Source organism: Grampus griseus, assembly GCF_964374135.1.
Source record: "Grampus griseus genome assembly, chromosome: 5".
NCBI classification, from domain to species: domain Eukaryota; kingdom Metazoa; phylum Chordata; class Mammalia; order Artiodactyla; family Delphinidae; genus Grampus; species Grampus griseus.
The window spans coordinates 28656307-28671132 of record NC_138998.1 but is presented as its reverse complement, the minus strand read 5'-3'; the positions used below and the strand labels follow the sequence as shown (position 1 = coordinate 28671132).

General features: G+C 36.2%; 1 protein-coding gene across 3 annotated transcripts in view; it reads left to right on the top strand.

Moving 5' to 3' along the window:
- ARMC8 (armadillo repeat containing 8) overlaps positions 1-14826 on the top strand; it is a 106582-nt gene that overhangs the window by 40136 nt on the left and 51620 nt on the right. For 2 of the 3 annotated variants that reach the window (XM_082654511.1, XM_082654510.1), the window contains exons 6-11: positions 3327-3419; positions 8099-8179; positions 10159-10234; positions 10331-10421; positions 12122-12182; positions 14199-14399. In XM_082654511.1, the coding sequence (XP_082510637.1) occupies positions 3327-3419; positions 8099-8179; positions 10159-10234; positions 10331-10421; positions 12122-12182; positions 14199-14399 (603 nt within the window). The remainder of the gene's footprint in view (positions 1-3326; positions 3420-8098; positions 8180-10158; positions 10235-10330; positions 10422-12121; positions 12183-14198; positions 14400-14826) is intronic. The other variant, XM_082654512.1, reaches the window with a different exon arrangement.

Genomic DNA, 14826 nt, shown 5'->3' with positions numbered 1-14826 from the left:
GAGTATATTTAATGCACTCACTATAGGTTAAATCCAGTAGAGTAGGCTTTGTAGAGAAGGTAGAATTCAACCTGGTCTTGAATAATGGATAAGATTTCAAGAAGCGGAGAGAAAAGAAGCTGTTCTAGGAAACATCTGTGTAAGAGAGAATATGCAGGACAGTGGACAGAATAGTCTAATGCAGGAAGGGAATCCGTGTTCATTTCGGCTGGAGAGGTGAACCAGAAGCAACTTGTTAGAGGCTTACTTACCAGGCTAGAATCAGAGTATGTGTGAGAGAATCTAAAGATCTTTAGAGTCATTCAGTGGTTTTCAAAAACTTCAGGGAGTATTAGGGGGTGTTTTTATCTGTTGATTACTTGGGGCTTTCTTAATAAAAATTATCCAGACTAGTATTTTTCAAACTCTTATCCACAGTCCACAGTAAGAATGATATTTTCCACTGCCATACTGTGTGTGGGGGGTGGAAAGGGGAGGGGGTGAGGGGTGGTGGAACATCCTGAGATAGTCTTCACAAAACAGTTCCATAAATGTGGTGCCTTCTGATTTCTGTTCTATCCTTTTTCATTAAAAAAAAAATGCTGGTTGTGATTCTCTGAGCTGACACACAGAATGTCAGAGTTTCAAAGTGGACACATAATGAATCAGAGATCTTGTCCAGAATCATGTTTTACAAGTATTTCAAGAGTATAAGCAGTCAAGAGGCACAGGCAAAGCAGGCAGGGAGAGGGAACATGCCATGTACCTCCATAGTTTGTTTTTCCTGCATTAGGCCCTTGCTCCTTTGGCTTGTAATGATGCATAAGGTCTGTGAGGTTTGTGGGTCACCTCACACAACAGGGAGGCTCTAAATTATGAAACATCTCAATTTTATACCTCAGGGATTTGTGCAGCATTCTTCAGGGAGCTGTGCCTCATAAATCCAAAGACTGTTTACTGCACTGGTTCTCAAACTTGAGCATGCACCAGAATTGCCTGGAGAGCTCATTAAACACAGAACCCTGGACTCTACCTACAGAGTTTCTGATTCAGTGAGTGTGGGGTAGCGCCTGAGAATATGCATTTCTAACAAGTTTCCCAGTAACTTGAGATGCTACTGGTCCACGGACCACTCTTTGAGAACCACTGGTTAACTGTAAGCACTTCTAAAATGGGGACATCCTCCTCAAAACATTCCACATAGAAGGACTCTCCATCTGTTTTCCTGAAAGTCCAATTGTCATGTTTACAAAGAAATTAAACCAATCACCCATCTTCTTTACCCTATAAGTTTCTCCCCAACCCCCAGCCCAGTAATGGGGGAGAAATTGATCCTGGTTAACTGATTTAGCTCCTTCCTCCTCCCTCTCTAAACTGATTTCATGACCCACTAATGGATTGTGGTGCATAATTTGGAGAACACTAGTCTACACAAACTTAACTTCTTTACATAAGAAAAATTAAGACACAGGGACATTAACGTGACTTTCACAGAGAGAATACCTAAATTGTGAAACAGTTTTATCCCTCAGAGACAGTGGAGAATCCATGAAAAGTGTTAGGTGGGACAATGACAGAGAGTAGTATTTAGGTGTAACTGACTGACATCTGTGAGTTGGATTGTGTAGAGGCCAGCTACCATGGCAACTCAGGCACTAAACTAAAGGCAGCACAGTCCTGTTGAAGAGGGCAGGATGTCTAGTTTGCAATCCTGTTTATCAGATGGGTGACTGGGGAAATTATGTAACTGTTCTTTGCCTTGTTTAATCAACCATAAACTGCAGATATATAACACAGTTGGCAGAAAGGACGCAGGTGTGAAGAAATGAGATAGGGGCTATTGTCACAGGAAAACTGAGGGGTGAGAGAGCAATGGAGGAAAGGAATGAGGTGGAAGTAGTTTTAGGAGCGTAATAGAGGCTCTTCCTCTCAATTGCTTCTTCTCTCTCAGCTGTTACCTACTTCCCTATCATCTGTCAATGGAACCACTGTCATCGTTATTCCTGCCACCCCAACCCCACATCTGTAAAATAGATGCATACTTTACATTCTCATCTCTTCCCTTTTTTAAATGAATTTAGTAGCTGACTTTCTTTGAAAGTTTCTGAGTGTTGTTTATTTTTTTTGTCCACGCCACGCCGCTTGTGGGATCTTAGTTCCCTGACCTGGGATCAAACCTGGGTCTATGGCAGTGAAAGCGTTGAGTCCTAACCCCTGCACCTTCAGGGAATTCCCTCATTTTGTTTTTAAACTGCTTATGACAACACAGGGTTATACTAACAAGCAAGGGGAAAAGATTCTACTTGTAGGCATCAACAACCTATTTTCCTACTTAGCTTTTATGGATCTTGAGCATTCTTTTCTTTCTGAGGGAAACCCCAAATCTTGTTTATCCCAACAGTGGTATTCTGGTATTCTTTTAAGTTTCCTTCCTTGCCCTCTGTTGTCTTTTGTCAAAGGGTGGTCTGTGGACCAGCAACATCAGGTATCAGTTGGGGGCTTGTTAGAATGGAGAATCTTAAGTCCTGCTGCAAACCTAGAGAATCAGAATCTGTATATACAGAATGTCCCCTGGGAACATACACGCAGTGCACATTCATATTTGAGAAGCATTGCTACAGGACTTGTGACAGCATTGACTAGGGGGCTTGAGCTAAGTCTCCTTTACCATCTGTGGTTCAAGCCAAATATTATTTCAACGTTTAATTCTTTTTGCACTTAAGAAAGAGGAGATTTTTGGAGAGCCCTGCAGCAGGTTGGGTGGATTCTTCTGTCTTGTCCTGTACCATCGTGTATGTTGTGAAGTGTCAGTAGTAGGCAGAGAGTGGGCTATAAGTGAGAAGTTGCTATTATATAAATTGTGAAGACTGAAATTAGCTAACTACAGTTGTTATGAGTGTTAACCTGTTGCTGATACTTACCAGAACATCTCAGAGATCAAAATTGTCAACTTTTATTTTAATACAGTTATTCCTCCTTATAAGCAATGCATTGTTACGTATCTTATTAATATGTCACATTTTGGTTTCAGAATAGATTTATGTCAAATCTTATTGAAATGATTTTGTTTTATTGTGGGGATGTAGGCTGTTTATGGGAGAGAAATTGAGAATTTCCTGTTCTTGTATTTTGTTGTCAAGGATGAAAATTGAAGCCCCTTTCCTTGTCCTTTGCCTAGACAGTTTTGATTGCCGTGTTGCTTCTGTGTTGTGTTCCTTAAAGAGACTTGATTTACTGTCATTAAGATAAGAGGCTTACATATGTATCTGCTCGTGGAAATCATTTGTTAGAGATACTTACTGTGTTTGAGTTCCTTGTTGCTGTGCTCTTCTTCCCTTTGACTCCAGGATGCCACAGTGATACCGCATCTCATGGCGCTGCTTAGCAGGTCCCGCTATACCCAGGAGTACATCTGTCAGATCTTCTCACACTGCTGTAAAGTAAGAACCAGAACAAATGTTCTCTATAATATAAAATCTTGCATGTCCTCAGGAGATGTGCCTTTTGTGTGTATCCTCCTGTAGTTAATCTATACACATATAAGCAGACTTATGTATTTTCCCCTCTTTTTTTTTTGACACAAATGGTAGCATACCATACATACTGTTCTGCACCTTGCATTTTTTACTTAACATCTTGAAGGATATTCCACATCAGTACATGAGGAGTTTCCTCATTCTTTTTTTTTTAAACAGATGAAGAGTATTTTATTGTATAGATGTACAATAATTTATTCAACCAGTCCTCTATTGTTGGGCATTTAGCTTGTTTCCAATCTTATTTCACAGCAGTGATGCAGCAAATACCCTGTATGTAAGACATTTTATAAGAAACAGAATTGCTGAGTCAAAGAATGTGTGCATGTGTAATTTTACCACATGTTGTCTTATATTGGAGGTTATACAGTTTTATACTCCTACCAGCAGTATATGCTCATGACTGTTTTCCCACACCCTCAGTTTCCACATTGTTGGAAATTGTTTTAAGTGATCTCTTATAAGGAGAACTAAGAGAGATTCTTCTCTCCTCTTTGTTGAGAGGAATTTCAGTTATTAGAAGAGCCTGAACCTAAACTGAAGAGTGCCATGCAGTGCTACTTATTTTGCTTCATAGTTTACATATTGAGTGTACTCTTTTGATAACCATAATTTGCTAACTTTTAACCAAGTCATTGTTTATCTTCTGATAAGTTTTTCAGGACAGCATTACTTACCTGCTTATCACTTATAATGCAAATATAAAATGAGGAGTTTGGGGAACTATAGGAAAGAAGGAAAAGTGAACAACTGCATACTAAACTAAGAAGATCACAGATCTATGCTATTTTAGGACAGTTTCCAAAATATAACTTAAGTCAGTTCCTTTCAGAAAAAGTAACTATAGATTATAACTAACTACAGATTATAACTTAAAACCCCTCTCAAATCCTAGCTGTCATAGCCTATTCTATTCTATATATAAAGACATTTAGAATTTAAGATTTTTGTCAAAAGTCTCTGAAGTTTCTCCTCCTGGATTGCTTTGTGAGCATGTAAGCCAACTTATAGGACCAGGGATGTCAATTCCTTAATCTCTTGAGGTGGGCAAAGAAAAGCTTTGAGAAAACAATTTCCAACATTAAATGATGTCTTACAGCCAACCCTGGTAGATAGGTGGAGAAGGATACTCCAGAACTATATGCCTCATTACAAATCTTTCAGCATCTAGATGCAAGTGCTTGAGAGCACAGCATCTACTAGTCATAATCACAGTAATCCCAAATGGACACTGAAAATTGGACCTGGAGGTATAACTACTACATGTCAAATTATGAGAAGTTTGAATAATCCTATCCCTGAAGTTACCCAAATAGTTTTTAGAATTGCTCTTCAGGAACTTCTCAGTGCTTTTAGGCTTGCTCATCTGAAACTTCTCAATGCTGTTTTAGCCGAAATCATAGATAATGGAATACTGTTAAATTACTCGTTCTTTTGCTGGAGATAGATAACGGAATACTGTTAAATCACTAGTTCTTTTGCTGGAGAGAAACTTATGCTGAATAAGAATTTACAGGCACCCTCATGCCACTAACAGAACTGAAGAAAATTAAAAACCTGAACTCATCTTTCTTTTAGCCTGATAATTAGCATTTGCCATGGTAATTAGATGACCCAATTTAAGTAGTCTGAGATATAACTAGACCTCAGGAAACATTATAGCATGTATAAACCCAGTGACAACAGTAATAGTCTAAAATACTATTTATTTTCCTACTGACACACTAAAAACATGTATCTTTGAAAGCAGCTGGTCTGATGATCTCTGTATGTCATTAATTATAAAAACCTTTTATTTTCATTTTGTTTATGAAAACAATAAATAAAATTCATAGTAGCATTTTAAGACTCATTTACAAATTTTCATATACTAGTATCAATATTAAATTTGCATACTTTGGGCAGGAGAGACAGAAAAAGAGATTTCTAAAGCATTTGTGTTGTAATCTAATCATAGTTATATTTTTGAAATTCTCTCCCTGATTTATTAAGGAGCAAAAAAAGGCTAGTAATAATATTAATTGGAATTCTAACTTCTACGTTGTTGCCACTTAAGCAGTGACTCAGATTTCGAGACCTATCTTTTGGGGTTTAGGATCATGAGGGCTTATGTGCTTCCCACACTGAGAGGCTGTTTCACTAACTCCAGGTTCGTGCAGGTTGATTTGGAGAGACTAAAGAGAGAGTTGATAATGGAATAATAGTTCCTCCTCTTTAGTTGGTTCAGCCACTAATTCCTTCCTTGCAGTTGTTTTTACACAATCCTATCTATGACCATAGAGAAGAGGAAGAGCTTCTTTTGTAACAAACATTTGCTGCAATTTGGGCAAAGAATGTGAGGGATTAAAAAGTACAATATCTTGTAAGCGGTGGGAAACAGTTACGTACAGAGAAGTGCACTGTGCTTCACCATCATTTATAAATATAACTCCAAGACTGAAAACAATCTGAATGTCTAACTATAGGATACTAGTTAAAGTATGGGACATTTGTACAATGGATTAAGGCCAAAAAAGAAATGAGAAAGCTCTTTGTGTACTGATATGAGTGATCACTGAGATATATTATAAAGGAAATAAGAGGTTTAGAGCCATGCATATATATACTTATATATGTATGTATAGTATATATATAGTATTTGTATGTAGTATTTTATATATTATATATATATAAATATATAGTATTATCCTACCATTTGTGTTAAAATAGGGGGAAAGAATGTACTTGTGTATTCTTCTTTGTCTTGAAGAATATAAAATAATCTATTAGTCACCTCAAATCAGGAGAATGGATTGGCTGAATACAGTGGAAGAACAGTGAGGTACAAGAGGGTAGAGGCAGCCCCCTGCCTACTTAGCTGTTCTGCTCAACATTGCCTGTATATAAATTGGGATGTTAAAATTTATAAGGAAGGCAAAAAAACCTTAGTCAAGGTTAATTGAGGCTTATCTTCATAACTTATTCTAGTTACCTACTTGTTAATAGGTAGAAAAAATGGGTCAGATTCTGAGGAGACCCTTCTTTTCCTTGACTCCCCCTTTGTAGTCTCCACCACTATCCTTATAATGAATAAGCCAGAGACTCCTATGTTTCAAATGAGTCAATTAATAGTGAGACACTATAAAGTACCAAAAATATGTGATGGGGGTTTGCTTGAGTAAACTGTGGAATATTATATAGTGATTAAAAATAAGAAATTAGAAGCTAGAAAATGTATAGAATCAATTATACTTCAATTTTTAAAATGTTTGTAAATTAAGAAAGAAATTGCTGAAGTGTTTTTTTTTTAAGGGCTCTTTTTAAAAATGTTTGTTTATTTAGGCTGCGCCGGGTCTTAGTTGCGGCAGGCGGGATCTTTAGTTGTGGCATGAGGACTTCTTAATTGCTGCATGTGAACTCTTAGTTTTGGCATGCACGTGGGATCTAGTTCCCCGACCAGGGATCGAACCCGGGCCCCCTGCATTGAGAGTGCAGAGTCTTACCCACTGGACCATCAGGGAAGTCCCTAAAGGGCTCTTAATAGTATGTAAAATGTTTAGGGGATTGTTGCCTATAAAAGAGAGTATGGCTCTTTCATTAATCGGAAGTATGAATGCTAATCTTCCCACTTCAAATGATGGATATTTTGGTCCAAGAAAGAATGAGCATCTGCAAAACAGTTGTAACTTGGCTGAATAGTGAGTTGGAGAAGTTGGTTTGAGAGCTTTTTTTCTAGACTAGGAATTGGTTTCCTCTGGTGAACCCAAATAGATAACCTACCTTTCGGTGCTACACTTTTCTCTCCTAAATAATGATAAGCATGAACTACCATCCTTGCCTTGGCTTTAATTGACTTTTCATTATTTGAGTGAATTGGTGGGACATAAAAGAAGTGAATTAAGTACTGGCAAATTCAAAGCCTTGCATTAATCTTTAGCTTGTGCCATTTTGAAGATCTTCAGTAAATTGATTAGTAGAAAACAGAGTTGGTAAAAAATAAAATACCTGAATTTTCCTGTTACTTCACTTTCTTACTCTAAGAAGTGATAATTTTAAGAGAAATGAGAGAGAAAGAGAACTAAAACATGTTTACTTCTCAGTTATGCAGTGCTGTGTTTCCTACCATCCACTGCTCCAACCTCCCAGATGTGTTGAGGTAGCTTAGGATCTGGTCCAGTTTCTCTTGTAATTAATTAGTTTTAGAGTTCCCCTGACTAGGTCATCAGTCTTAAGTTGTAAGAATGAGTACACTGTCTCCTGTGGGCATAGGGTAAGGGTGTGCACGTGAAATGCAGAATTTGGAGTGCTTTTGTTGCTGTAATGGTGTGAGGGCCTATGCCAGGATAGCTTCTGTGCCCCCTTCCTTATTTAGGGAGCTAAGGAGGCAGCGGTTCTATGGAACTGAGATGATAGGTAAGATATTACAGCCCTTTGCAGGACTGAAAACAGTGTCTATCCTGCTTTTTGGGAATGGGTTTATACAGGAGAAGGGTAACTAAAAATTCTACATTGTAGTGAATGTGGTTTTCTCCATTTAAGTAAATGTTTTATTGGAATGAATCATTACTCTTCTTAATGTATTATTATATTCTCTTTTCTTACAGGGTCCAGATCATCAAACAATTTTATTTAATCATGGTGCAGTTCAGAATATTGCTCACCTACTAACCTCAGTATCTTACAAAGTAAGATGTTAAAAATTATGGCCAGACTTTTATACTTTATTTTGGGCTTCTAGAGTCTTGGTCTGGAAAGAGGCACACATGTTTTGTTGTTTCTTTGGTAGATATTGTGATCAAGAATAGTATTTTATCAGTAAAATGTTATGGGGCATTGTTTTACCTCTAGAGAGAGTACACTTAAAAAAAAATCTACCTTGCCTTTCCTTTTTTTTTTTTTCCTTCAGGATATGATTGTGGTATAAGTTCCTATTGATTTTTACCTGTGATCATTAGTCGTCTCTTCTGGTATGGTGTCAGTGCCAAAGTTGCAAGTGAGGTTATGCCTTGAAGTATGTAGGAGCAATGGCTTGCTATAACAGGAAAGACCTTGGATTTCCTATTTGAAACCTTTATTTAGCCACACTGACTGAAACTTACAGCATATACCCACATATACATCAACATTTAAAATGTGTTCTGTTTTGTATTTTGACTTAAAAAGTCAAGGGTTTTCAGTTGTGTTAATTAAATTTCTTTACTATCTCATATATAGGTAAGCAGTGTCATGATATACTATCAGGCATTTAGTTAAAACTTTGGTCATTTCATTATTGTCCAACTGTTAAGTTGTAGAAAATATTGGGACACTGTCTTTATTGTGTCACATTAGAACTAAATATGCTAGGGATTTCCTGTAAAGCAGAGAAGCTGTCATTTTTGTCTTCTATCCATTTGCACTGATCCTAGTCTGCTCTTTTTGTCCTTAGCTTTATTGCAGGTCTGCCCTGCTAATATGTACATTTTCCCTACTTCAGACATCCAAAGTTAGATCTTGGTGAAGATCTCACAAGAATAGGAGTGGGGAATGGAACCAGCTTGAAACTAGCCAGAGGCAAGGGAAGGACATATATACTGAGAGCTGCTTCCTCTGCTCTGTACTGTGTGTAGGCTGAGACCAGTCAGCCCTTGTATGTCAAGAAACAGTTGCTGGGGTGGCGATTTACTGTTCTTGTTCTTTTCCATCCTCTGGCTTCATTAAGTTCTTCATTTCTTTCTTTTCTTTTCCACACTAGACTTCCTTATCTACCATGGCAAGTTACAGGTTGTAGAAGGAAAAAGGTTTTGGTAACATTACTCTTGCCAAGGTTTGCTCCACTGTCAGAGTGTCATGAACATATTCTAGGTTCCATCTGTAGGCACGTGCTTGTGCTGCAGAGCATTGCCCAAGTGAGGGACAGAGCTTCTTCACACCTCAGCTACCTATCCTGCCAATCTCAGGCTCCACAGGAGAACATCATATATAGACTCAGGCTTGGAAGTGAGGATGAGGTCATCTGGTGAAAGCTGAACAAAAAGAATGAAAAATAACAGCTCTCATAGGAGCTCCTGCAAATTATAAAATATGTTGTATGTGGTCAAGAGTTTGAGCCCTTGGTATCATCCCAGACCAGTTACCTAGTTTTGAGGTATAGTAACATAATTCATAAGTATTTCTAAAGTTAAATTAGTTTAGTCCTTTTCAAACTTTTATCATAACTTTCTTTCCTCTCCTGTTCTCTTCCCCCACTCCCCATCCCATACACAACTACAAGAGTACTCTTTTTTTTTGGTCTTCTCTTCAGTTCTCTGGTTTGTAATTTGGGAAGAAGAAATGTCCCACTTGAAAGGCAATTAGTAATTGTTATTAAGTTCCCTTTGCCTTACCAGCATTGTATTTTTTACAGCGTTCTTTTAAATTTGAATAGGGATTTATCTAGTTCCATTTTAGTTGCTAATTCCTCCGTTTTTTCTTTTCTATTATTTCAAAATTAATTTTAACTTTTTATAATTTTAACTTACTGTACTCTTCAGATATACAGGTCTTATTTTTATTCCCTTGAGTCCTTCCTTTAGTACTTTAGGCAGATTTAAATAGTTATTTCTTCAGAAGAGTTTAGATTCTGAGACATTAAAATTCATATTTGCAAAATTAAAATAAATGCTTTGTTCATTTATTTTTACAGGTTCGAATGCAGGCACTGAAATGCTTCTCAGTTTTAGCTTTTGAAAACCCCCAGGTATCGATGACCCTGGTAAATGGTAGGCTGGAACTTTCAGTGGCACCTACACAATTTAATTTATGAACTTTGTAGATTTAAAGAATTCCTTAATCCTTGTTGTTTGTTTTATTTCTAGTTTTGGTTGATGGAGAATTGTTACCACAAATTTTTGTGAAGATGTTACAGAGGGATAAGCCCATTGAAATGCAGCTCACATCAGCAAAATGGTAAAGGTCAAGACAATGTGGGAAGAAAGACAGTGCTTTATCAATTTAGAGTATTTTTGGACAGCCTAATGAGCTCACTTTCAATCCCCATCTTGTTTTGGGATTTTGAAATTTGAAAGTCATGGGATTATCTCATACCTTCTTAAATGGATGTGAGTTTTATACTCAGTTTACTACTAGTAGCATGCACAACAAGAACTCTCTTATAACATCTAAGACTACCTACAGAAAATTACTTCATTACATTCCCTTCTCCTTGTATTTCAGTTGAAATAACACAGAATTAGATCAGATTTAACCAACACATATTATGCTAAGTATTATGGCAGGAAAACATAAAGATATAGAAATAGTGAGAATTAGTTGAAGTTGATAACCAAGGCATGATTTCAGAGAATGTGACTTCCTCAATTTTGGAAAAACAAAACAAAGATTCCTCATAGAGATGTGACCATTTATAAGATAGTTATGTAAAGTTCTTATTAGCACAGTTCCTGGCTCATGTAAGCATTCAGTACATGTTACTTCTGTAATTATCAATACATTACCAGTTAGGTTTAACACCTGTTATGTAGGGTTCTGTGCTAAGTGAATGGTTTAGTTTCAGTATTTAAGAAGCTGTGGCTCTCTAATATTTTGGCCAGAATGAGGAGTTTTCAGTGAATCACTCCTGCATCATGAATTGTTTTCTGTTTGTTTATATGATTTGTATTTTTTGTTTGTCTGCTTTTTTGTCTTCAAAACTGAGCTTTTGCCTTTTTGTTAGTAAGGTAATACTCTCATGGAACTGGTTTCAAAAAACAATGTAGTAACAAATCTTAAGATAATGATAACAGCTATAAAGAATTCATCTCCTACAGTGTAAGTAAGGAGTTTTACTGACTTGTTTATAACTTTCCCTAGAAGCCAGAACATGGGGTATTTTAGGCTTTTTTCCCTCCAGCTTACCAAAGGAATCTAATTCAAAAAGGAAATCCATTAATTTAAGTTTCTTAATTGCTTAATGTTCAGTACTTGCTTAGAGAGTAGAAAGTAATTGTATTCTTATTCACAGCCAGATATAATTGTGAAGGTAAATTGTTTTTCAGTAGAGCCAAATCACTAATTAATTCTCAAAGCCACTTCTGGTAACCTCTGACTAGTTAGTTAATATCTTAACTAATTAATATCTTAACTAGTTAATATCTTAACTATCTTAACTAATAGGGATAGCTATAAGTGTTACAAGTTAAATGCTGCTTCTGTGGTACTTCTACCACTGCTCTTGCAGTTGAAGTATCCCAACTTAACTTCATTTAAATTTAGATACTTTGTTAACTTTATATTTTATTTTAAAATTTTTTCCTTTTTATTATGGAAAATTTCAAACAAAAAGTATAGAGAAAAGTATAGAGAACTCCAGTGTGCCCAGCACCTTGCTTTATCGTTTACCCATTCATTCGGCCATTTATTTTTAAAACAATTTTGTAGGTATTTTTAAAAACTTCTGGCTTACTGTCTGCCTATATCACATAGTTTTCTTTGACTATTTAATTAACAGAATCTCAGATAAGGGAGTGTCAAAACCTTCTCCCTCAAGATAAGTAAGAGAAGTTGTCTTTTTTTTTCCCCATAATATCTTAAAGGCAAGTAGGTGGTGGTGGTTGTTTTTAAAGCTTTAAAACACAAGCAAAAACTTACTTTCTGCCATCTTATTCCAGTTTAACTTACATGTGTAGAGCTGGAGCAATTCGGACAGATGACAACTGTATTGTATTAAAGGTGAGTGAATTAATTCTTTCTAAAAACATGTGAAAATTATCCAGGCATATAAGTGTTGAATATAAATATTTGTATTCCTATTTATTTTTACACATTTATCACTATGGTATGCGTGCACAGCATGAAATAATATTAAAACACCATGCTTTTCAGTGGGATGACATGTAGTTTTAGCTATGTTTTGAAAGTCAAAGTAAATCTTTCCTTGTCAAACCTTTTTCACTTTTATGGCAATTAGAAGGATGTAAAAATTATAAAAATGTATAAAATTCAGGTTAAGTAGAAAATATATTTTAGTCCTTGATTTTCATTAAGTTTGCAACACAGTTTTATAGGCAAGCAGTTCACTAACTCTATAGATAAAGACTTTATTTCACCCACATGGCAGATAATCAAAAGGCATAATGAGAAAGAATAAGTAAATAACACATGAAAGCAATCATCATTATTGTGGTGTGTCAGATGCAACTAGAACTCAGAAAAGCCCAGATAAAAGACTAGCCCTTAAAAGTCCTAAGACCTGGATTCTGGTTTTAGCACTTCCACCACTGACTGGGTCGGTAGCCTTGGGCACATCCCTTATTCTTGTGGTGCCTCAGACCCCTAATTATGAAAATGGAAGCAATAATTCCTGTTCATCTATCCCAAAGGGATACTGAGAATAACAATGTATTAAATACATTAAACAGCTTTTAGTTATAAAGAACAGAATAACTGTAAGTAAATTGATAGTGTGTCACTTTATGAACGTGAGATCTCATTATCAGTGTTCAAAATGAACCCAAGGTTAAAAGAACATTAAGAAGATTAATGTTTCCTTTAGTCTTTGGTGAAGCAAGATAGTTTAATGAGATCTGAGGACACCCTAAGTAAATAGCACTGCATAGAGGGCTTCCATACCCTTACTTAACTGCTCTCCCCCTCCTTTTGTTTCTCATTGGTAAACTAGGTTAATAAGTATCTTCTTTGTGTAGTAGTTGTGAGCATTAAATTCAATAATCCATGAGTTTATGGTATTGATAAATGTTGGTAACTGTTCCAAGGAAAATAAGAATAGGCTTTCTTCTTGGAAGCCTAGGGTCATATTTAAAAGATGGAACCAGCCTGATAAGAAATCAGCAGTGAACAATAAAGTGCTGAACTCTGTGGTCAAGCTATAATAGGAACTTAGAAAAGAACAAAGCATAGTTGCCTGCGGTTGTAGAGGAAGTCTTCTTGTAATTCTGATGTTTCAGTTTCTATTTCCACATTATCCTTTAAAGTTGATTCATCAGCCTTAGAAACATAAACATGGGATATTTTTATTGAGAACCTAATGTAGAGAAATTACCAAGACCAGTGCCAAGGTTTTTGAAGGACCTCAGAAGTAAAATTGGACTAGTAGATATCACAGTCATTCCAGGGAGTTCTCTGGAGAACTCAGGAACTGTGATTGATGCATTCCACTTGGATTACAGGAGAACTGGTAGAATCTGACTAATGGGAAGATCACTGAGTTTTTAAAGCTGTATTTTGTTTTTGCAACTGTAAGTATTAAACTCTAAACAAAAATTGAAAGTCATCCCAGCTATATCACACACATTAAGGAAAAGATAGCATACTTTTTCTAAGGCAAAATTGTTCCTAATTAAACTGCTGGATGTATTTTAGGTAAATAAATACGTAGACAGGGCAGGAGCATCAGAAATGATTTATTAGGGATTCTTAAATGTCTTTTGTAAGGTTGTACAATAAAGCTTCAGTCTTACCGATCACAAGAGCCTAATTAGACTTTATATTAATGTGCTTTGAATATATGTTTAGTTTAGTGTGCCAGTGTAAATGATTAATATGCACTGAATTTTGTGTGTTTTTACATTCCAAAAAAAACTTTTATTCTCTGAAAGTCTTTATTGAAACATTTGATCACACACATGACTCCCAGTAAAAACTGTGGGGTTGATATAGTTACTATATGATCTCCATCATGCTTTTGCGTTTACCAAAAAGCAAATAATTAATATCACTACCTTCCAGACATTGCCTTGTTTGGTTCGAATGTGCAGTAAGGAGAGGTTACTAGAGGAGAGAGTTGAAGGAGCTGAGACACTCGCCTATCTGATTGAACCAGATGTTGAGCTACAGAGAATTGCTAGCATTACTGATCACCTCATTGCCATGCTTGCTGATTATTTCAAGTATCCCAGCTCTGTGAGTGCCATCACTGATATTAAAAGGGTATGTTCTCTTTTCCTTTTCAGCAGCTCAAGAGAGGGATTTTTAAAAAGATTTTCTTACTGTTCACTACTTTTGAACCAATTGATAATAGTTCAGAGCCCTTTTAAATAAAGAAATCTTTTAGTAACGTAGATGATGTCACTTTATGAGTTTTGAATCCAGTTTGTTTCATGTTTATTGTCAGAAGTTTTTTTAGTAAGGAGATAATCAGAAAATTGCATCCCAAATTCCCAGCTAACCCCAAAATAGTGGGGTCTCTAAGCTGGTTATTGACATTATATCAACATCATCTAATGCTATTGAAAGTCCCAGAATCAGCTTTGTCACTATATTCTCATTCTTTAGGACAAGGGTAATCTTTTGTTCCAGGCGACTGAGTGGCTTTATTTTACTCTCCGCCACTGTCTTTTTCTTTTGCTACCTTTTC